The following is a 25,646-nucleotide window of genomic DNA, read 5'->3' on the forward strand; positions in this document are numbered from 1 at the left end:
AGCAGCCCAGTTATCATACAAAAATATTTACGTTAATATAAGGGTATGTATTGAGACTGCTCTCCCAGACTCAAAACACCCTGTGTTCTTAGCTCAGAAATAATATATCATGAAGTGTCCCACTGACGTGTTTGCATAAGGCAACTCTTGAACAGGGTTTCACCAACCTCTGGTTACACCTTCCTCGTGATAACAAAATAAAAAGAAGCATAGTGTCCAAAGTCAATATTTGAAAATTGCTATCATACTTTTTGATAACTTGTTGTTTCTTAAAAGTTCATGATTTTCAGGTAGGAGTAGTCGACAGCTAACCCTATTCATGGTGTACAAAAAGAGACCTTAGTGTTGTGAATTAGAAAGATGGAAGTACGCCAATTAAAAAACATGAATGTGCTCTAAGTTCTTTCAGCACAGGCGTCACGTCTGATCAAGACCAGTAAACTGTGTTTCGACATGTATATTGTATAAATTCTTTCCACATTATTAGTAGTATGGAAGTACAAGCTGTTATAAGCAATTATTAACAAAACTAGGGCAGACCTTTGGGGTGTTCTTCAAAGGGTGCTGTTTAACAGGACATGTTGCTGTGCCAGGTTGCCCCCATGGTTATAATAAACATGCATGTGAGACAGGCTTGTGCCGTATAGTTGTTGTGGTAGGCATACATGCAATACTTGATTTTGAAAATGTCCTCTCCTTTAAGTGGATTATTGGAGTCTGGTGTTGAATGTTTAGAACGAATCCTGATCTGAGACAGTCCAAATATAACTTTGGTTGGTGTTGTCAGTACAGTGGTTTTGAATCCAAATAATAAACATTACAAGGCTGCAGTTCTATTGGAGAAATAAACAAATAAAAAAAATAAAGTCCTCTGCTGGGATAGGGATTCATGACTTCATTATCAGAAACCTCCATTATTACCAAGCGTGCGGCTAAAAAATTTTTAATTGGGTTTCTGAGCAGTGCAAATGCAATGTTTCAATCATAAGGTTTCCTTGAATGGGTTATACTCGGTGTATCAAGTGCTTATTGGTAAAGATTATAGAAGATGAATGAAAAATGAGGAATATATTGCACTCTTGAGGATCTCCAAAGTACAGGGATAATGCTTGTAGTTGCTTATTTATTGCGGAAATAGATAATATAAATACACCTGACATTAAACAAAATAATGTGCAAGGAAAATAATTGATAAAACACAGGCAAATAATGGGATAGAAGTCTGTCTGATATGTGCAAAAGTCCCAGACTTGTAGTACCCCTGGCCAGTTTTTGTGACTTCTTCAGTTGCATTTTATATTCCACAATCCAAAAAACACCGAGCAAACATTGTAATCCTGACATCTGTTCAAAGCAAAACCATTGTTCTCGAAGAATACTAATGCTTGGAATGATGTAGATGATCCTTATTTGTTCTTGTAACACTGTTCCTGGATATATGACTGAGAAGTTGATTTTTTTGGACAATGTGGGTCCTGGTATGCCTTGTGGAACCCAAACACTGCATTCCATTTTAATGTATTAGTCAAAACTTTGCGACTTGGCATCATTGCATAGGTATACCTACAGCAGGCATAGGCAACTTTCATCACTTTAGATGTTTTGGACCACACCTCCCATGATGCTTTGCCAGCATTATGGGTGTAAGAGCATTATGGGGGATGTAGTCCACAACATCTGCAGTGCCGAAGGTTGCCTATCCCTGACCTATAGTATGATAGGTATAGTATGATAGTTCTTTCAGCCTGTTATTACTGGTTTGGGTGGACCTAGTCACACATTAAAATGCCTAACTGTAATTTATTTAATTTAGTTATTTTGGCACACTTACTAAATAGTTACATTAAGTGTGCCCCCATAGATGTATAGCTCCATAAGTTCCACAATGGAAAAAAATTATCTAAACTACATAATTATCCAACATGGTTGCCTGGAGTGTCCCTTTAAAAGGACACTATAATCCAAAAAAACACTTTAGCTTAAAGGGAAACTCCAGTGCCAGGAAAACAATCCGTTTTCCTGGCACTGGAGGTACCCTCTCCCTCCCACCCCCCAATCCCAGGTTACTGAAGGGGTGAAAACCCCTTCAGTCAATTACCTGAGGCAGCGACGATGTCCCTCGTCGCTGTCTCCACCTCCGCGCCGCTCCTCCTTCTGATTCCGTCGGCCGGTGGGCGAGACTGTTCCCGCCCACCGGCCGAGGAGACCTAATGCGCGCGCATGCGCATTAGCACTCCCCACAGGAAAGCATTGAAAACGATTTCCAATGCTTTCCTATGCATAGCATGAGGACGTCCAGCGACGCTCTAGCACAGGTTTCCTGTGCTAGGAAGGAGGAAGTGACCTCTAGTGGCTGTCTATTAGACAGCCACTAGAGGAGGAGTTAACCCTGCAATGCAATTATTGCAGTTTATTAAAAAAACTGCAATAATTACAGTTGCAGGGTTAGGAGTAGTGAGAGTTGGTACCCAGACCACTCCAATGGGCAGAAGTGGTCTGGGTGCCTGGAGTGTCCCGGTCGAGAACGTTTTAATCCCTTGATGTATAAGTGCCTCCAGGGGCCTCCTGACACCATAACAACTTTATTTAGGTGAAGTTGCTTTGGTACCTGTGCACACGTGGGGTACCAGCCGTGCACACATGTGGGTACCAAGAGGCTTCTCAATGAGATAAACTGACTACACAAGAAAATCACTCCCCTAAATCATTCAACAAAGTGTGGGACCATTGGTTGAATGGAGACATATAAAGTGTCAGTTAGATATTGATTTTTAAGAACTGGAGTATCCTTGTTAGGGCAGGAATAACAAGTATGAACACTCTCTCCTCAAACTGTCCCCTTTTCTCTCTGGAGTGCACCAAGATGTGTTGTCTCTCTGCCTTCTAATTCTTCTTCTTTTATTTAAGTTCTCTTCTTAGCCTGGGTTCTCTCAGGCTTTATGTAAATAGTTTTCCCCATATCCTTCCCTTGTTATATTCTGGTTAAGAATTCACCTACGGCAAGGTGGATTGACCCCAGTCAAGAATAGCAATGGACTTCATAACATTGAAAATATAAAGTCTGATAATCACACCCTCCTCTTTCCCCTGAAGCTACACCTTACCTCCCTTATTTATTATATTGTTCCTTTGTTAATTTGTCACGCTGATCAATCACAATGGTGTTAAAAGGAACACTTGTTATCTCAAGATACTGTATTGTTGAACTATAAGCTGAAAACCACAAAAAAGTTATTTAGTTACACTACATTGTTTGGAGCTGAACTGTTCCATCCCTTACATTTCTTATAAATGTATTCTAAACCTGGAACTTTGTACTACCTTGTGCGTTTATAACTTAAATAAAGAAGTAGAAAGAAAAAGCTGCAAATACAGTGAACATTGTGCTTTACATTTGGTCAAACTTATTTTTTTTCTAATAAGTTTTGTAAATAGACTTTTTTTAACTGAAATGTGTTGCTAAGAGGCCCCAAATCTACAGAATCATACAGGAAATAATTGTTGCATCTCAATCATATGAAATAGTTAGAATTAAAGTCTGTAACACCATAAATGATATTCATATGCCCTCCTACAAATTGTCCACTCATAAACTCGGGTTTTTGGAGTTGCTAACATGCAACAAAATGGTCCCTTTTCTGCAGACATCCTACATCTTGTCGTGAAGACTCTAATTCAGGAAGCTAACACATGGTTGTGTGAGGGCTAGCCAACTCTTGATGCAAGGCTAAGGAAAAAATGAGGGCTTCCCACACCTTTTTGTTTTCGACAAGAAATCAGCACTTGGTGGAAACTTCATTTTAGATTTGCCATAAAGAGTTTTGGAACAGCAGAGGTAGTCCATATAGCCTGTCTGTCCACCACTCAATTTTCATTGACCCCCAACTGGTGCACGATGATTGGACAATAATAGGGTAGCTAGTGTCCATTTTTATTCTATTTAGGAACGTGACAGACAATTTGAGCCAAAGTAATGCAGTTTGCGACCGGTCATCCTCTTATTCACCCACCTCATAAACATGATGGATGCCTTTGTGGAAAACAGAGAAGTTGTTCCTGGTGACTAACTCTACACAAATGCAGCAGTAGTATTCAACAAGCTGAAAAATATAATCAATGTGAATGAGTTGCTAATTGCCCCCAAATGGATGCTAGCTTCCCTGTGTGATCCTAAGATTAAGGGGAAAGTAGCACTCCTATTTAGCAGCCTGACATCCTGAAGAGGCATGAGGTCAAGAGAAGGATGCTGTTTGAGAAAGTTGTCCACATTGAATTATGTTGCCATTGTATGCTACTCCCAACAGCAATACCGGACGCATAACCCCAAGACAGCGGAGAGGAGCAATTAAGTTTTGGCTTAATGGTGTTGGTGTTTTGGTGGGGGCAAGTGAACCACCAAGTAACGAAAAGGGGAGTAGTGCCACATCTTGCCTTTCTAGACCTATTTTGCCTCCTGCTAAGGAGCCTCTGGATTAATGGGATAAGAAGTCGTGTGTGGCTTGCTCTGTGACTGGTTGCCCAGCAGCTGTTGTCCAACTGAGTGAGTGTTTTCTGTTACAGGGAACATTCTGAATCTCCAAAACTCACAAATGATGATGCAAATAGCCTTCTTTAAGTTGAAGCTCTCCAAGTTGTTTTACCCTATTCTTCACTTGGATATTTGAATCACCATCATCTGCTAGCGGAAATCCTATTTTCCACTCATCTCTCCCTTCAAATTTGTTTCTAAATTTGTAAAAGTGTAAACACTTAATTTAAAAAAAAAAAATCTTATTTAAATTTCTGCTTCTGCTTTTTTTTTTTTTACTTTTTCCAAATGCCTTTCATTGTAGTGGTTTTCCCCTGCCTGGCTATACTTTTTGGATACATTCCCGCTTTTTTGGCTTCTCAAATTGCTCTCCTAAATGTATTTTCACTATCGAAATTTATCTGAGCTGAATAGCAGAATATACAATTTTCTGCCGACCCAGAAAAAAAATGAAAAGATTTGCCAGTGTTTCAAAAGAGCCAACATCTTTCACCCTGCACAAGTCTAAACTTTAGAAGAAGAAGAAGAAAAAAAGATGAAGTAAATAGTGAGCATCTTTAATCCATTTGAAGGGGCGTGTGTTGCAATATACTTCCTTTCTGTAGTGTTTCATGCAAGTCTGTGCTGCCAAAACACTTTCATGATTAGTGTAGTTGTTGTCCTCGTTTCTAACTCTTCTGTCTTCCTGTCGTGTGCGGTAAGTATGTTGCTAACGCGACTCTGCTACAACCATTTTTTAGTACAAAGCAGTATATGGTTCTGGGTTTTATTGTTCTTTCCTGCTCAGATATTTGTAATGTAAAATGTAAATGTGTTCGCTTTCATCCTCTGTGTAATTGTGGGCTGACAACAGCAAGGGTTACTTTTATGCTTATATCGGTATCGTGCAAAACTCTTTATAACTTTACAATGGAAAACTGTTAAACTTTTTGATAGTAAAGTTTGTTAAGCTCTGGTCACTGTAATTCTGTCACTTTAGATGCTAATCTTATATATCCTTCTATCTGTCTGTGTATATATATATATATATATATAATCACATAAACAAGACATGGTTTTGTGTCCGTGTCCAGGTCTCAAGGGTCTCAAACATTGCCCAGTGTTTTGTATTTGATTTGTGAAATAAACTACTAACTTTGTAAAACTCCTGGTAGGATAGCCGTCCTTTTGTACTTTGTGAAACGATGTATCTGTGGTTAGATATTTCCATCTTCTTGACATTATTGTTTTTGACCTTTGACAAGGCATGCGTGTTTCGGTATCCTACATCATTATCGAATAACAAATTACATGAAACCGAACGAAAGGTTTAATCGGCTAATGCTTGGTGAATGTTTAATATCATAATCCGGCTCTTTTGAAAGCAAGACGCTTTGAAGCTTTGTAAGAGTCTGGTGCATATCTTAAAATCCGTTTATAGTTTTTGCTTAGTTACCTTTTAACCTTTGTGATTTGGGCTCATAATTACACGCACTGCTGTGTTTTTATGTTTTTTTGAATCATATGACAATGTCTACCTATGAGTGAATGATAGGTATTTCGAAAACCATTCTTAGAGTTGACCCTAACTGCAGGTCTGAAACGGGTCCATCTGGTTTTATTCCAAATCCAGCTTCATGTAACCTTAGGCAAGTCACTTTAGCACTCAATGCTCCAAGCATCAAAAATAATGAGGATCGACGCAATCGTTATTAACTGTGTGGGTGTTTCCTTTTTCTTTTTTTTCTTCTTTTTTTTTTTTTTTTTTTAAAACCCTTCAGGGTTTTTCTTTTAGTTTGCGTTTGTAACCGTGCCAGACCTTAAACACATTACATGCCATGAGCCTATATGCATAGAATTACAATGAATCAAATAGCGCATTTGTGAGGGCATCTTGGGAGAGGTGGTGGCAAATGTGTCTCTGCTTGCCTCTCCCAGTATATATTTATAGCGTTTCCTGAGTTAAGGTAAAACCGAACTGTTGACAACCAAAACCTCTTTTAAAATACTTTTTGCAAACTTTTCGTTTCTAAATATTTTGATATTTCAAAATATATTTTTTCTTCTTCTAGGTTTACAGATAAAACATTAGATAGAGAATGACAATAACTCTGCCCAGTTAATTAAGTATGGTGTTGGGTGTTTTCTATTTCTTTGTAGATTAGTATAGTCATTGTAAAGGTGATTGAGGACAGAGCTGTACAATGATCTGCCATCCCCAGAACTGTGTATGTGCTATATGGCCTTTTCCTTTTTATGATACAGGAAGTTGTGTTAATGATAAATTGTAACAATGTTGTATCTAAGCTGTTTCTGCAGAAACAGTACTTCTATGTTTAGACACAAAAGTAGCTCTGTATTGTGGATGGGGAACTGCTGCTTCCTATAACAACTGCTGGGTTTCTGATTAACTTCAGAGCTAGATGTTGTGATCATTGCAGTGTGAACACACTAACAAAAAAAAACTCAAAGGAAGTCCGAGCTGCCGGTGGGTGGAGATTTGCTATAGAAAGGGGTGTAGACTATGCTCTATCCACAGCTCTGCTTCCCTGTCTGGGAGAATCTACTGTATGAAGTCAGATAGGAAAGGGAGCTCCATGATTTTTTATACTGGATCAGCTATGTAATTGTCTGGCTGTTGGTCTGCTGCCCGGAAACTGGAATCGTGGTCTGTTTCTTGCTGTTCCTTTGCCTTGCAATCCGTGTTTGTGTTGGGTATTTGCAAAGGAATCTCACCATGATTGATAGCAGCAAGAAACAGCAGCAATGTTTCGCTGAGATTATACCTGACGGGGATTTTGATCCATTGAAAGACAAGGAATGCCTTGACCCAAACAACCAAAAAAGTCTGAAGGAAGGTCAGTAACCTTGTGGGTTTTTGGGAAATGCATTGAAAGGCAGACATGATTTCAGCCTGCTGGAGCCTGTTCCAGGGGAGAGTGCAGTTACAATGTGTCTGCAGAATCTGCATTCATAACCCTGTACATCTGTTTTCTGCATTAAGCTTGTTAAATATCCAGCCTGTCATTGTACAGTGTGCTAGGAGCTGTACACACCAATAAGACATATCATAAGTACTTAAGATGACTATGGATTTTTCCCATGATGTTTTTTAATGTGTACACAAGTAGTTTTAATTCATTTCTATGTTAGCTGATCTCTCGTTGCATGGCCAGCCCCTCCGTCTCAGACAGATTCTGCCAGCAATGACAAAAGAAATGCTTCCTTTGACTTCCTATACTGTAATTAGCTTATCCTATCAGTCACAGCATCAGCATTTTTCCATGTTCACCAAATTCAGCACTCTGCTAGACTAGTCACAGTAACTAGATCAATCATTGCAACCAAATCCCAGTCACGAACTCTGGGCATATCTTTAAAAGAAGTTACATTGCATCGGAATTATTCGAAAACCCTGTCTGGCCACACATAGGGCAAAACATTAAGGGAGTTGTATGCAGGAAACCAGAATAACTGGGACTGACACTATTTTATCCACATCTATTTAGGGCGTGTGTGGACCTCAATATATGTAAATACAACCACATTCTAGTTTATCTACAAACGCCTATTTACACAGATTTGCTGGTCTTATGTTAGTATGTTCATGTAGTTGCACACAAGCACATGTACTGCTATATTTCTATAGCCGCAGTTTGGTGTTTGGTTCTCTCACTCCCACTCTCCTTATGTGAGTGCCCTCTGTAACTCGAAGTGCTAAATCCAGACCAATATCCATTTGCTAAACCGTATGAAATTATTCCTGTTTATATTATTAACACCTTTAAAGTTGACGTTTACCTCTTTGATAACATTGCATGTCTGGCACGGCGACGTTGGTCAATAATATACTATTTTATTCTGATTGAATGTAAATATATTTTTCGGGTATCCTTTGCAAGAATAAGGACACACACACACAGGAGGGCACGCGCCCCTCATTCTTTCCAATAAACAATACTCCTGGATTACATCATCTTCAATGTGTCTCATGCTGATGGGACTGTATGATCTCACACATTCTGCAGCTCAAGGTTTAAATGTAAATCATTACCCCTGCTTTGTGCTGGACTACAGTAAAAGAACACTGTCGCAATGTGATATCCCATTGCAACTCTACATATGATTCTTGAAGGTTTTTCTTTTATTCATTAACATCTTTGATATACTCCACAAGCACTGTAAGGTATAAGAGAAATGTTGTGGTTTTTGCTGCACCTTAAGGGAAATATACAGTTTGTGAGGCCTTGTAGACCTTTTGCAGGTTTACCACAGAGTGCTGTTTTAGACAGCTTCAGAATGTTCTTTTGCAGAATTAGTCAGAGGTATATACGGTCAGCATTCACTATGTATTAAAGTCATCCACTCACATTGAATCACTTAACATGCTCCTATTCAATTCAATTAAATGTTTATTATTTTCTATTTAGATTTAGTACAGAACTATATTTGTTCTTCATAGACCTTATGATCAGTTAAGTGTTCTATGTTGCTGTTCAAACGAGTTAGTGTAATTCAGTATAATATGGAAATGGTCTTAAAGGGATACTATATTGTTAGGAATAAAAATATATGTATTCCTAACACTATAGCTCCCACTGCCTCCCCTGGTCAATAAAGGGTTAAAAAACCCTTAGTCACTTACCCGATTCCAGTGGTGATCTCCCTCGGTGCTCCACCTCAGATGACGTCAGAGGGGCTAATGCACATGCGTGGTGAGTCATTGGTTCCCTATGGGGATTTTGCAGACGTTGGATGTCCTCATGCAGAACGTGAGGGTGTCCAGCGCCAGTTAGGCGACCTAAAGTCTGGTAAAATCTCAGAAGCACCTCTTGTGGCTATCTGAAAGACTGCCACCAGAGGCTGTCTCTAAAACTGCAATGTTTTACATTGCATGACTAAGGTTTATGGGAACATTGTACCGAGACCACTTCAATGAGCTGACGTGGTTTGGGTGCCTATAGTGTCCCTTTAAGGCTGCACAAGCATCATATGGCAATATAGCTCTGGTGTACCAAAGTTTATGATCCCTACATAATGGTATGTATCTACGAAACCAGCATCATATGGAAGCTGGCATTTTATTTCCAAAGTGACTCAAGTAGACCATAATGAACTGAGCTAAATGTACATATTGCATCACAGTCCATTATGATGATCGGTAAGTTTACAGTTTAATCAACTTTTAATCTTAACTTCACATGCCCAGGAACAACACCCTGATAAGATCACACATTCAAGGAATTGAACTTGAAAAGCATTTTCTTGCATTATTTAAAAAAACAAAAAAACAATCTCTTTATCTGCATTAGATCTCTGTTATTATAGTTATTGCAACACTACTTTACTTGCAGTCTGTCCTCTTGTAAGACAGTGATAGATTATGGTAAATTTGATCTGTTTGTCTTTTTTTTCCTTAACCCCTGAAAATATCCAGTTTAGCTTTTTGGCATTGTGGTCAAGACTAAAATACTCAATACATCTTCTTTTGCAACTACATCAAAGAGCCATTGTGCTTTATAATATCACAGTGACAGGAGGCTTTTGGCAGAAAGCAGCTATGACCACTTGCATATTGTTTTTCAGAAGCATATCCTCTGTAGCCAAAGTGGTTTTCATGACTTCAATTCCTGTGACATGTCCTGGTAAACATCTTACCACGCCTCCTTAAATGAACGAAAACTGTAAAAAGGCCCTAATTTTCCTTTAAATTGAAACCTCCATTTTGAATCTCCTTTCTTGAATAGTATACACACACAAAATTATGATTATCTACAAATCTTACCTCATGTGATGAAATCCTTACTTCTCAATATATTTTGTGGCATCAGTGAAAATCAACAAAAGAATATAACCTGTTAAATAGCCCTGTCCCAGGAAGTAATGCATTTGAGTGGATTTGCTATGTACTAGCAGGTCATTAAAATGACAGTCTAAGCACCAAAATCACACCAACTTAATGAAGTGATTTGGGGGCATGAAGGCTACCCTTGCTCTGTCACAGTGGAAAATATTGCTGTTTCTCAGTAACGTTCCTGTTTACAGTTTGTGATTTCCATACCTCTAATGCCGGGGTAGGCAACCTTCAGCACTCCAAATGTTGTAGACCACATTGGATCGGTAGTTCAAAGCCGTTGTTGCGCATGCACTGGATGTCCTTAGTAGAAAGCTTTTGACTGGACACAAATCTTCAAGATTGATGACTTCATAGTAGTATAGAATTAGGAGCCTATCTCAGTTTTTTGGGGACTCCTACTTCTAAATGAATAAAGGAGGATATTACTAAGGAGGTCAAATATATTTGATGTGCTTTAAGATTTTCTTGTCAAGAACAGTGGTGTAACTACCAAGGTCACAGCTGCGACCGGGCTCGTCACTCCGGGGCCCCGGCCACCCCTGCGACCATGTGCTGCCAGCATACCTTCAGGGCTGGTGCACAGCAGCACCGACCGTGGCCCGCAGTCACAGGCTAACTGGCAGAAGGGAAGCAGCATAGCACATAGCTGTGTGTAGTGGGGCCGAGTGGTCTGACAGGAAGTGCTCACTGAGAGAGAGAGCACTTCCTGTCAGACACAGACTGGTACCGCGGCCAACAGGTAGGGGGGTAGAGAAATACAGTAAAGGGTCTGCAGGGGAAGGGGTGAGGGGGTAAATGGAGGGTCTGCAATGAAAGGGGGGGTAAATGGAGGGTCTGCAGGGAAAATGGGGTAAATGGAGGGTCTGCTTGTAAAGGGGGGGGTAGATAAAAGGTCTGCAGGGAAAGGGAGTAAATGGAGGGTTTGCATGGGAAGGGGGTAATTGGAGGCTCTGCAAGAGAAGGGAGATAGAGAAATAATGGGTTTGTAGGGAAAGGGTGGGGGAGAAATAAATTGAGGAGGGGAAGAGGGAGAGAAATGGAGTGGCTGCAGGGGAAGGGAGTAGGGAATGGAGTGGGTAGAGAGAAATACAAATGTTGGGGCTGGGGGTAGGAAATTAGAAACTTGGGGGAAGGGAATGAGATACATGGAGAGGCTGGGGGGATGAGACACATCGAGAAGCTGGGGGTGCCAGGGCAATTTTTGCACCGGGACCCCGTGGCTTGTAGTTACGTACCAATGGAAATATTTCAGTGAAAACAAGTTGTATTCTAGACATAAACATATTTTTTTCATCTGGTTGTCCTGCATGTGGTCCTTCCTACAGGATGGAACAAGAATTAGTCGTGCTTGTATTACCATTTAGAGGATTTGCATCAGGAACTCTGTCTTATTTCCTGTATAGCCGCTAGCATGTACCATGATATATTTGCCATCTGGTTTTTGGTCTGCCAAAGATATGAGCTAACCATGGATGTGACCATTGGTATACAAAAGACCAGCATGGGGACATTTTATTGGTAAATGTTAGCTGCTACAACTTTTGAAATTTTGGATGTCGCCTTGCAGTTTGTAGCCAATGCAGAATCTGATATTGTCTTTTAGAGGCATGTTCTTGGCCATCTATTTTTCGCCACTAGAATTTAACTGCTGATCCCTCTTAGGTCTGCATAAGTAGTTTTTAGGGCAGTATGTATATGTATTTTAATTTGTCTTGAAGGTAGTTTTATATTGGGTATACATCATGAATCCACCTGGTGCTAACAGTGAATTATTACAAAATAAACATCTCTAGGTATTGTAAATCATGATGATCCATCTAGACCTGCACTCTACTGATGAATCCAATGCAAGGTGGCGAAAGGTACATTACACCCTTTAAAAAAATTTTTTTACAATAAATACTTTTTGTTTTACTGAACATTTTTGTTGCGGGGGGAGGGAGGACTGTTACATTATCCGTGCATTGCAGAATCCATTTTCTCCTTTTGGCCTAGGCAGTGAGATCACCATACTCATTGTTAAGTAAACAAAGACAACCAAGGAATAAATGTATAAGCTTGTGTTCAGAACGCTAGGAGACCTGTTTACTTGCTGTGCATAGTGTGAGGCATAGCTCCTTCCTTGATTTTTAGTCTGCATTTAAACCATATCATCACTTGCATGATAATGCCTGTTTTTTTGTTTTTTATTTTTTATTTTTATTTTGTTTTTGTGCTATTTGGATGAAAAAATTCTGAAATCGCAAAACTGATTTTTATATATATTTTTTTCCCTGAATGTCTTGGTAAAGGCTGTGTAATGTTGCGCAAGCTAATCAGCAGTTTGACTATGGGGGTGTTATGGAATTCACCTTTATGTGTATAACAATGGCTTTCAGAGCGTTGATTGTGCCCACGTTTTCATCAAAAATATATTCTCTCTCTTTCTTTTTCACTGCAATCAAATCATTACAACTGCGTTCATTAAAGGAACATTGCAACTACAATACACGTTGCCCCATACAGCGAATACGTATGGTAGAAATATATCAGTGACCGACAAAGTCTCTCTTCAAAAGGAATGTTCTGTTTTCTGCAGGCCATGGCGGCCATTTTTTTTCTTGACACAGATGACTTTCCAATGTGAAATGCAGACACTTCTCAGGCCTAGTACACAATAGGGATGCAATCTTTTTGCATTGTTTTGTTAACTTGAGGCAATTATCTTGGGGAAAAAGCAACTCTCTTACATCCAAATACTTTTCTTAGATTCAGCTCAAAGTGTAAATTGTGCAAATATAATTTAAAAGGCAAATGTCACCTTAAAAATATTTTTAATATAACAATTCTTTTCTCAAGTATTGAAAGGAAATAGTTTTTTGTTGTTGTTTTAAATAAAGTTTATGTTAGAAAAATGAGAGAGAGAGAGAGAGAGAGAGCGTGGATCTTTCAGCTATACACATGAACTTTAGTCTCTATGGTCTTTCCTGCTTCACTCCCTGCACAGGGCAGTGCTTTCATCAATTATTGCCCTGTTTAGCTTACTAAGCAAAGGAGACTTGCAGATGCATGAAAAGCAAGAGCTAATCCTACTTATAGCCCACGTATATTTTTACTGATCACACTGAAGCAGACCTTTTGTCAAACTGTAAGACTGATGATGTCACTGCATTGTGCAAGGAGTGAGGCAGGGAAGACCATAGAAACTGTCTGTCTGGTTCAAACTCTCTCACCGAACGATCTTCTCATATTCTAAAAGTAGGGATGAGTTATTTGTTTTTTTACATACACTTCATTTTTTTTAAAAAACCTTTCCTTTCCATACTTGATGATAGGATTACTATCGAAAAAAATGTTTTTGAGGTAACAGTTGTTTTTAAGTATATTTTTAAGACCTTGGAATTTCAAATATGTAAAGTCTGTACATCAACAACCCTCTAGTGTACTCCCTTTTACAGCTCCCACACTTTCTCTGTGCCATCTTAATGAAGACCAGATCACAAATATCCCCATTACTCGTAACTTGCCAAACACAGAAAGCATATGCATCAGGATGTCATTTAATATCTGTATTATTTAATTTTTTTAATTATGACACCTTTTAAAGCTTGTGACAGTTATTGGTGTCTAACCTTATCTTTGAATCAGTCTCATATAGGACGTGTGTTTAAATGAACCTCATCTTGTAACCATAACATCTTTTAGAATAATTTACACATAGTCCACACAACTTTGTCACCAAAGGATAAACTTTTTGCATTTACGACTCTTATTTCATAAATTAAATCTTGAAAACAGTTGAGACTTTCAATTCCATATTATATCCCCTGTGCATAAAACAATGGCAACTAAAGCATCTCTTTTATTTTCCTGAAAGTTCTAGAATCTTGGGTGTGTCTTTTATTAATTTTTTTCGTCACTCTTAGTGGTTATATCCTTATTGTATTGATTGTATCTGCATAGGAAGATTTAACTTTTATGCAGTACTTTTATTACATGTGGTAAAGCAAAGGTCTCTTGTTAAACTGTTCAACAGATCAGTATTGGAGCCTTTATGTACCACTCCTTACGTGGATATCGGTCTTCAACGTTTAGTGATGATGCTAGTTGCCCTTCCTGCGTGCTATGCAAGCCTTTCTATGAGAAAATATAAACTGTAATTAAAAGTGTTTGTTATATGTTCATATATTTATAATTCTCATAATTTTTTCACGTGGATATCTGTCTTCAACATTTACTGATGATGCTAATTGCCCTTCCTGCGTGCTATGCAAGCCTTTCTCTGAGAAGATATAAACTGTAATTAAAAGTGTTTTATATGTTCATATATTTATAATTCTCATAATTTTTTCACATTTCTCCTGTGACGAATTTTGTCTTATTTGTAGTTCCTGCCCTGGAGGAATATAGTAAACCATCTCAACATATAATGCAAGATATGTATTGTTACTGCCCCAATGTGTTAACCCACTTAAACATATTTATGACCGTGATACAGCTAATTTAACCATAACCTTAATAATATTCAAGAACAGACCTCTGGTAGCCGATTTTCAGAATGCCTATAAGGTATGAACTTCTTCAGATTATTTGCACATTCTCTATACATATGCATGCCAGAACTGATTCTACTCACAAAATAGATGTTGTTGTTTAAAACGTCTTTGCACAAATTTTCCATGCTACCCAGCTTTGGGACCCCTATCCCACCATCTTAGGTTTTACCTCTGTTACAGTGTCAAAGAACAGCAGCACAAGGCCATTCCAGATTATTTTTTCCTCTGCAACCCTGGTTGCCTTGCTGCACAGCTGACTTTCAATTCACTGAACCTCTTTTTGGACGCTATCTTTGGAACGTCCTAGTTCCTTACATCCCAATTTCATAGCTTTTACAGGGTTACTATAACCCTTTTGAGAGGGGGAACCTTTCTGATGTAATAAGACCTACTGGGCACTATGGGAAAGGTCCCTCTAAGTGTTTAGTAAAACCTGGGAAATAAAAAAGTTTTACTTACCTTGAATACGGTGGCAGGCGAAGCTTCCGGGTGCTGATTTTCTGTGCCCTCTCCTGACATCACTGGGGCGGCCTGCATTTCAATCGCGTTCTCATAAAAAGCCTGTGATTGGACAATTTTGTCAGCTCAGAGTGCATGCATGTGCCCCAGGCCAGAGTGAGGAGGAGAGTATTTTCTGCGCTCTACCTTAAAGGGGAAGATTTTCTTGACTGTTTTCAGTCTGCAATGCGCACTGCCAACAAATGTCACTTATGCACAAAATTGACATTAGGAGCCGGTACATCGTTTTGGGCTGCCCAAGTCATGTGTGCTGATGGTGCAACCAGTCCCCCAGCACACAATTGACAATATCTCTGTATGTGCTCCTACCACAAAGACCACTTCAAATCACTGAAGTGGACATGGTGGTTGAGGTAATTCTCTATTATTTGTTTGTTTGCAGGCCCTAGAGATGTGTTTTAGTCAAAAATGTAAACGTGCTGATTCTCAGAAATGGCACTGTTTCATATTGTCAGACAAAAAGGGCAGCATGTATGAATCAAAGTCACCAAAATAATTACATATTTATAAACAGCGTTCCATGCAATTTTGAAATGTTAACTGCTATTCTACCTGAAACAAATAAGTGCTATAATTGAATAAGATGTCAAGCATTCCAGCTGGTTTGCTTTAAATAACAATATTGAGCTGATTGCGATGTATTTAAAGGGATTCTCTAGTGCCAGGAAAACAAACCCGTTTTCCTGGCACTGTAGAATCCTGGAGTGCTTCCTGCCTCTCGCCCCCCCGTCCTATGTCGCTAAAGGGGTTAAAACCCCTCCAGACTCTTACCTGAATCCAGCACCGATGTCCCTCTGCGCTGGGTCTGGCTCTTCTTACGCTCCTCCCCCTAATGGCCGCGCGCATTATACCTTTCCTATGGGGATACTGGCTACGCTGGAAGTGCTCATGCATAACGTGAGGACGTCCGGCGTCGTTTAAACCACCAAAAGTCATCTAAGAAGCCGGAAGTCCCTGTAGTGGCTGTCTGGTAGAGGAGGACTTAATCCTGCAAGGTAATTATTGCAGTTGATCCTTCAATGGGCTGAAGTGGTATGGGTGCCTACAGTGTACCTTTAAAAGTTTACCTGCCCAGTTTTGTAATTTACACTTAACTTTTCATTTAGATTCACAACCTTGTTCTGACTTGATCCAGGAACACATATTTTTGTTTATCATTCACGTATGCTTACTTGTAAGCATTTCCATTTTTTTTTGTGATTGCAATGCATCATATCCTGCTGCATTATATTTTCAATGCAACCAAGGAGGGTGCAGTCTCAGGATGTCATGATGAGGCCTGGATATTTTTTTTTAATCCTCTCCCAAACGTTTTCATAAAGAAGCGAGTGAAGGCTCACATAGACTCTAGTCCTCCTAACCATTACACAGAGTTGGTTAAGCTGCTTATAGTGTCCATTTAAATTAATTTATTACTATTAATAATTTACCTATTGTGTGCTGCAGTGAAAAAACAATGTCCATGTTCTTGTTTCATTCCAGGCAGGAACTCATGTTGAAAGTTCCCTATCTCTAGTCAGTTCAGATAGCGTTGTTCCTGAATTTGACACTGAGCAGAACCGTCAGCATTCCAATTAACCACTCTTTTTGAACACAAATCCCTGTTGGTTACGGTTAAGTAAAATTAAATGTAATCCATATTATTGACCACAAGCTGAGGCATTTATTTTGTTATGTAAATGAAATGGTTTTCCCCACAGTGTGTAAAAATAAATAAATAATGATTTGTGTATTTTTGGTGTTTAATTTTGCAGTGCAAATGCACATATCTTTTACTGAAACGCCATAGAGTAAATTGTGTGTATTCAAAGAGTCTGATGTATTACATCTAGCTAGTCTGTACTATAGAAAGTTGCTTTATTTTATCTTCGGAGGGAGGAGATTTTTTTCTTGATATGATGGTCTGCCTAAGTAATAAAGTAAACCTGACCTTGTCTGTAGTAATGCTTCTTCCCAGAGCCGTGGACGTGTTCTTTTATACCGACAGACATGGGCAGAGTAGGAATAGGTGTCGGGCCTTGGATATATGAGAGATGTGCCCTCCACTTTAATAAAGAGTTGCAACCTTGCTGCAGCGCATGCCAATGGAGTCTGCTAGCCTCAAAGGCATCTTTAACTATAACTACAATATTTTAACATTTGCTTTTTTGAGTTTCACATTCCATAGATCAGCTGACCAAGTGACAAAAATTGTTTCCCCTTGTAACATATACTGTATGTTACAAAATTGCTCCAATTTATATATTCAATACCCCCAGCTGGGCCCTCTTGGACCACATGCTGAGAAAACAATCACTCTCTTTTTTTTTTTCTTTTTTTTTTTTTAAAGCATAGAGGGGGAAGGCGGGGGGACCTGACAACAACTACCCTTGGCAATTTTTTGGTTCTCTCTTACTAATCAGTTTTAAGGAGTGAGATCTGGAAAATACTAATTAGATTTTATGGATATAAGTCAAATAAACTTGAAAGCAATCACTGTTGTGTTAACTCTTTATACAAATTTTAATTTCACGCAGTAAATATCCCTGAACAAACACCTTTTTAATACTCGGACATAGCTAATTCTTCCCAAAACACACACAATGGGCTAAAGGAAGCAAAAGTGTGTGCTCGGTATGAAAAATAATAATACTTAACTTTAGACCTATTAAGGATCAAAATATAGCCAAATGGTCCTGTTCCAATAGATGCTAAATAGCAGACTAACAAACAGTCCTAAACTTCTGCCTCAAAGCAGTTATTTAAGAAAAAGATGATCAGAATAGTTTTTTTTTTTTTTTTTTTAATTAAGGTACGTTGTGCATAAATATATCTTAAATATATCCTATGTTTTTTGATATTCTGTTTGCTCTTCCCAGAATTTTATAAATATATGTTGGTATGAGGTATAAAAAAAAATAAAAGTAAACATAGAAATTCACATTTCAGACCATCCTGCAGCTGGGTGCTTCCATCTTGGCTCCATGTCAATGATTGTTATAAGTTCTGTCCACCTGGCAATACGTATGTAGAAAACATAGAGAAGAGAACAAAGGTTTATATTCTTTCCCCCTTTTTAATGTTTGCCCTGGCTTTGCCTTGTCTGAACTGAATAGGAATGTAATTTACTACGTCATTTATATAAATTAAAAAAAACAACAAACTGAGCACCTCATGAAAAAATGTTGGTAATTTTAGGGAAGTGATAGTCCGTCTTTAATAAAAGCTCTTAATGACAAATTATGTCCTCTCGTTGCAAAAAAAAAAAAAAAGCCTACTTTAAAATAATTCAAGTAAGGTTACTTAGGAAATTGGAATGTTTAAGGCAAGTCAACCTGTGGTTGTTGGAGCAATTTATAAATTACTTCCTCTCCCACTAGATTGACTGATGCACACACCATTTGACTCTTTTTCTTTCCTTATTTTCCTTATTGGATTGGGACTATTAAATATTACAGTATCTCAGTCTCTCTATTATATCAAACTTAACTTCCCATTATACAGGGGCGGATAAAAGGTAGCTCCAAATGAAATTCCTGTGCTGTCTTACTTTTGGCAACTCTTGCCGTAGAGCCCATTACAATAACTGTATCTACACACATACACGTATATAAGAGGTTTACATTTGTAACATGGCTATTCTGAACAAGTAACAATATGCAGGTATATATATTTTATTTGATGGTTAGATCACTAAACATTTTCTGAGCCCTCCGTAACCTTTTGGTTATACTTGGATCTATTGGTTGCAAGCTGGGTTTTTTTTGTTTTGTTTTGTTTTCTGGGTAAAAAAAAAGTATTTATTTTTTATATCATACTAGACGACGCTGTGTATATATATGTATATAAATAAATGGGATGTATAGGCCATTAAAAGGGGAATTTTCTCAGCAAAATAGAAGATGTTAAACCTTTTTTTTTTTTTTTACACTCCTTCCTGTTTCACGTAATTGGCCTTTTTCCAGGAACTAAATACACAATTGTTCGGGAAAAACAAGAGGAGGGGGAATTATTCTTCTGCCCTGTGTAGCAGTTGTACTTTTCCTTCCTCCCTCCCACTAAGTGTATTTTTTTTTCTTTAGGCCTCCCTCTCCTTTTCATCTCTGTAAGAATCAGTCAGGCAACTGCTCTTTGATAACCAGGATGTCACTCTGGAGTGACTCAGCTCCAGGAAGGGATTCCAGTAAGCCATGCAGTCTGCAGAGTAAATATACCAGAAACAACAGACTCTGGCAAACGCATGGGTTTAAGGACTTCACAGTGCAGCACGGCTGAATTTGCTTACCTTTGCAGTAAACTATATGCCCTTTTTTACGACTTTTAAATAAAATGGAAAAAAAAAAACATTTTTCATTTTACTTTGCACAATCTTTGTATTTCTATAGGGTTTTACTAAATTATCTATTTTTTTATAGAAAGCACTAGTTACTAAGATATGTACATCCTAATTTATTTTTTTACCTGGATTACGTGTTATTCTTTTATTATTTTTAAGGTTCTCGATGCATAGCTTGTTGCAGTCAATTGTGTGAGTTAATCTTTCAGCATAAACAGGCTTTATAAATGAGCACAGAAACCACTTTGCGCCCTCACGCACCCACAAATACAGTACGTTTAAAATATGGCGATTGGCTTCAGTAGGAGCACTCAGTTCTGTTTGTCGGGACAAATTTGTTGAATAGCTTCCCGCATTCCACTGTCATGGGAAAAGTAAAAGGTTCTGGATTATCTTAAAAGGAACATTCCAAGCTTCATATCCACTGCATTACTGTCGCCCTCCCAGATTACCTGGGTCTCCCTGGGGACTGCAGCCTTGCTTCTTGTAGTAGAATTTATTTAACTCCACTAAGCTAAGCAGGGCTGTGCAGGACCGTTCTCATTGGTTGAGAGTGTTGACGAAAAGCTGGATGTGGTGTGGTGACCTAGGCATGTTGTCAAAACCATTTATAGATGGTTTGATTATTTACTCTGCTTGGGCACCAGGGTTCTCCAGGAGCCATAACCACTATCAGCCTGTAGTTGTCTGGTTCCTTTAATGCCCAAGTTAGCTAGAAATATTTTATTCATTTTTTCTATTTTTTTTTTTTTTTTAATAAAATGAAACGATAGGCATGTCATAAACTGTAAATGGTGTCTTGATTAGTTTAGTGGCACTTTAAAGACTTCATTAGATTAAACAATGTGCATTTGGTTCTATACATAATCATTCACGGAGTATCTGTTGCCCTTTAAATTAATGTATAGTTGAAATTACACCCTCTTTAAAGTGACACTGTGTCATTTCAGTTGCATCTTAAAGAAGCAATCACACTTTAAAAAAGCAAAAAAAAAATAAAAGATTTATTTTACAGTCAGATAATTTGGGTTCTTAGCAGCATGCCACATGGAAACACTAGTTGCGTATGAACTGACTAAGCCAGACATCAGAGTAACAGGCACAGTGCGCAGGTATATTTAAAGGGTTAGAAGCACACATGAACACAATTTCAATGCAGCCCCTTTGGGTTTAACTTGAAACTGATACTGGTATCTTTCAGTGGTGCATTAAAGTGTTTTAGGACTAAGGGTGGCATATCACAGAAAGAGGGAAGCCATGCACACCGTTCCTCTTTAACATGGGTTATAAGTGCCATACACATGCATCAAATGTATGCTTTCATTTATGCATCCATGGGGACGTCTCTTTTGTATTTATATTTAACAATAGCTTAAGATGTTCTTAAAAGAAAAGTGAGAATTCAAAGTGAAATTCAAATGTAAGGTCAAAATAGCCAAAATGGAAAAAGTCTCTAACCACCTATGCTGTCAATTCAACTACTATCTAAATTTCACATTGAATTTTCACTTTTATAGTTTTTTTTGTTGTTGTTTCTTTTGTCATTGGAAACTTACTTCAGCCTTTGAATACAGATGCATTACTTGAGAAACCAAATCGATTGGGTTTCTGGTGGAGATGCTTTTAAATCCTGGCATTATTATCAATGTGCATCTTTCCCTACAGCAGTGATGTGTGCAGAACAACCTCAGTCTGTTGAATTAAGCCATATAGATTCTAGTTTGATAATGATGTGCAAGAGCTCTGCGCCTGATGTCATTGGTGATCCAATTGGTATACCCTTCTCTACTGTGGGCTCTTACTGTGAGATTAAGGAAACCTATAATATAATGTAATCTAAGGCTGAATTTTTTTTGGGGGGGATTCTTGACCATTGAGGAATACCATAGATGCCTACTAGATCTGGTTCTTCAGAGCTCCTAGCAACATGTGTCCTACATCTACAGTTCTTGCAATGGCCAGAGTCTGACTAGAATCCTCAGACCCAGGGTTCATCTTTAAGAAAATACCTGGTTGATCTCAATGGAGTGCAATATGGGGGACCTTTGAGCCGAGACTAACCTTAATTTATGGTACCTGATGATTTATGGTATCCCTTGAAATGGCGTTGCCAAAATGGAACATTTTAAACATCGAGCCTCAAAGCTGTGCCTAACTCTTAACAGCCAGCATCATTACAGCACCTGTCGTACGAGTCCAGTTTTTTATTTTGTGGTTATTGGATGTGAACCACTTAACCCTAATGCTAATGTTTAGGCGCTATCCCCACGGATCCACTGGTTGGCATTAAACTGGCTCTCAAAGTACTAAATGTCATGCCGGGCCTTGAGTGATGAGAGTTAATGTCCAAAGCATCTCAAATATCTCAAGCATTTAATAAAATTATGCAAGCCAATAAAATGTCCTCTGTTAAATATGGCTGGCATTAATGGACCACTCTAGGCACCCAGACCACTTCAGCTTAATGAGGTGGTCTGGGTGCCAGGTCCTTCTAGGGTTAACCCATTTTTTCATAAACATAGCAGTTTCAGAGAAACTGCTATGTTTATGAATGGGTTAAGCCTTCCCCCTATGTCCTCTAGTGGCTGTCTCATTGACAGCCGCTAGAGGCGCTTGCGTGCTTCTCACTGTGATTTTCACAGTGAGAGCACGCCAGCGTCCATAGGAAAGCATTATGAATGCTTTCGTATGTGACCGGCTGAATGCGCGCGCAGCTCTTGCCGCGCGTGCGCATTCAGCCGACGGGGAGGAGAAGAGGAGGATCGGAGGAGGAGAGCAGAAGGAGATCTCTCCGCCCAGCGCTGGAAAAAGGTAAGTTTTTACCCCTTTCCAGAGCCGGGCGGGAGGGGGTCCCTGAGGGTGGGGGCACCCTCAGGGCACTCTAGTGCCAGGAAAACGAGTATGCTTTCCTGGCACTAGAGTGGTCCTTTAAGTTAGAAATGTTTAACTGTATATATAGTCGGCTTAATCTTATTTTGTAGTTACTACAGTAATGCTGCTGTGTATGTTTTGGGCATCAGTATATGGCATTTATTATACAATCAGACTGTTAATCTTGGATCCTGCATAAAACAAAATATGAAAAGTCATTTATGGTGATAAAATGACATTATTGTTATGAATGAATTTGAGATCACTGATGAAATAGGTTAGAATTCGTTTAAGAATAACTATTTTATGTTTAACCGTTATTTTCTGTAAACCTCGTTAATCAAATAATTCTTCCTTGATTTACATAATTTATTCTAAATTGCATTCCTTCTTTGATACATTTTGCTTGCCCATTACCACCATAGCTAACCTTTGTGTTTTTGTGTTTTTTTTTTCTCATACCTGACAAGTCATTTTACATTCCATGGTAGATGTGAGCACTGTAGACCATCTAACAAATGTGCACTGTCCCACAGCTTGCTGTGTTCTATAAGAATGTCATTGGTGGGTTACTATGGATACACAGCCTCTTTATTGTGTATCCTTGTCTGTTTTCTCTCCTGTTAGGCACTACATAGCAGTTCTCAGTGTTGACATTTTTTGTCTGAAGCTTTTCGTTTTATTTATAACTCTCTGCTAGTTGTCTCCATAGTAACACTATAAACTTTGCCCCTCACAAACGTCCAAAAGCTCTGAGCTCAGTTTGGGTCTTTCGCTTACGTTCTCTCTGAAGTTTGATTAACACATATCGTTTTTGGATCCTGATTCTGTTCCAGGAATGCTGCCTTCAAAGACAAGCACTGTACTTAGCAAAAATGAAAGAAATGATGCAGATGTATTTGTTCTACTTTATAGCAGTTAAAACGTGGTGACTCATATTCACACCTTTTGTCTTCATAAATATTGAGTGTTTGCTGCAAAAAGTTTTCTGAAGATGGCTCTTACATGGAATGCACAATATTAGAGGGGGTTTAATGGATGTTAACCTATAAATAAGTTTAAAAAAATTCACAAATGAGCACACATTTGTGAAAATGTTTATTTTATTGATAAAATTATATTACCTTTGCTTTTAGTACTGTCATTTATTACAAGTGATTGGCGTTCTGTGCACATGATCCTCATTCATGTGTATGGAACTGATGGTCTTGAGATAAGTGTTGACAACATGGTATGGCTGCACGAAAACAAACAAATGAAAATAAGCCGAACAACGCCTCCATAGTAAGTCAGGTTTCTTGCTGGCATGAGCATTTGTACAGAGAGCAGAGGTGAGAACTGGATACAGCTGTCAGCACATGGTAAGGTTTTTTTTGTCATTTGGATGCCTGGAATGATCAGATTAAGCTGTTGCTAAGAGATAAACAAGTAACTGAAGTTGTTTCAGAATCTATATTTTTCGATGAAGATTCTGATTTCACCTGATTTCCAGAGTACTTCCTTCTTTGAGTGTAACCAAAATCCAAATACGTGGTTATGTATACCACTATTTTTAATTGCAATGCTTTTTGTAAAACTATCCATGTTGGAACCTGGTGCTAAAACAAACCTTTTTTTTTTCACCTATTTATGGTTGAGCGATCCTTGCTTTCCTTGCATAAATAGGGATATTTTCATAGCTGAAGCCAGTATGTGCAACATTTCACAAACAATGCAGATATATATTTTTATTTTTGCTTTCTCATCCAAAGAGAGCCAGATAGCTTACATGCTTCCTTATTCCAGTCGCAGATAGTTACCGATTCCCGCAGTGATACCTCATTTTTATTTATAGTGATAAAAAGCATCTTAGTCAGGTTTAGGGTTATGAGGGACAGCATTGAGCCCCATGTCATGTCCTGAAATTATATATATTTTTGCACCATTTTCATTATTCGCACCGAGTCCCCTGTAATATTGAGATGGAAATTGCTACATAATTATTGACATTGAACATTTAATGTATTATATGTGTAGTTAATCATACAGCACAGTTTGAGAATCCTGCTGTGAGTGCAGAGTTTTAATGTAGTGAGTACATATGCTATGGGCTTGGTGGTAATTCTGTGGGTGTGGGGTTAAATAAAGCAGGTGTTTTGTTTATAAAACTGTAGATGAAACTCTGAATTCATTCAAAGATATGGTGTCATAGTGTTATTCACTGAACATTCTAGTGTTTGATTTGAACGTGGCTTAGAGAAGGTGGATTGGAGAGGATTAAATACATTTGCCCCTAAATTGAAGCCCTTTTTCATTTTGCCTCCTAGAAACACCCGTCTTGTAGCAATTCTATCTAAAATTTGAGTACTTTTCTGCAGTAGTTATGATAGACATACACTTGCAACCACTCTAGTTGATTGGCTGAGGCATCTGCTCACAATTCCAGCCTGATACGTTGTGAGGAGACAACATGATAAGATCATGTATAAATGTCAAAATATCTGCTGTGTCTACACTCTCAGACAGCATCATTGCTTAAACTCTTGCATCTGTCAGGAAGTTGAAAATTGAACTTATTTTTAATAATAATAAAAAAACCTGACTTCAGTATTTTAAGTTCTTTGTTATCAAGTAGAGATGTACAGCCACCAAAATATAATTTCCTTTATAGCACATACGAGTACTATTGTATTCCCAGTTTTTAATACATTGGCCTATAGTAATGCAGTTTATATGGGGTAGGTCACCAAACTGTAAAACATCCTTTATTTAGTACCACTTGTATTTTTGAGGCGGTTATATTTGTGTAGCAAGATCTCTCTTCAGAACAACACAATGTTTGTTTCTTATCAACTTTAATATTCTTGACTTTGTTTGAAAAGCATATAGAAAACCATACAGGGTTTTTTCAGAGTTTGTCCATCTTAAATGTTTTCATTATTGATAATTGAGCCTCATGGAAACTGTAGTTTGCGAAACATCTGCAAGCCATGGTTAGACCTTACTATCTAAAGCCATTATAAAGTCAGCAGTCAAGAGATTACGTGTGGCCAGTTTGCTAGT

The 25,646-nt window shown here is 38.4% G+C and overlaps 1 protein-coding gene across 6 annotated transcripts in view; it reads left to right on the forward strand.

The window, feature by feature from the left end:
* Positions 1 to 25,646, forward strand: part of MRTFB (myocardin related transcription factor B) — a 285,293-nt gene that overhangs the window by 188,585 nt on the left and 71,062 nt on the right. Inside the window, exon 1 of one of the 6 annotated variants that reach the window (XM_063430299.1) lies at positions 5,201 to 5,225. The exons of 4 other annotated variants lie outside the window; for them this stretch is intronic. Coding sequence is in view for 1 of the 2 variants with exons in the window: in XM_063430297.1 (XP_063286367.1) it covers positions 7,245 to 7,365 (121 nt within the window). In the remaining variant the exon portion in view is untranslated. Of the gene's footprint in view, positions 1 to 5,200; positions 5,226 to 7,069; positions 7,366 to 25,646 lie in introns of those variants that run through there. One more of the 6 variants, XM_063430297.1, reaches the window with a different exon arrangement.

Source organism: Pelobates fuscus, chromosome 8 (assembly GCF_036172605.1).
Source record: "Pelobates fuscus isolate aPelFus1 chromosome 8, aPelFus1.pri, whole genome shotgun sequence".
NCBI lineage: Eukaryota > Metazoa > Chordata > Amphibia > Anura > Pelobatidae > Pelobates > Pelobates fuscus.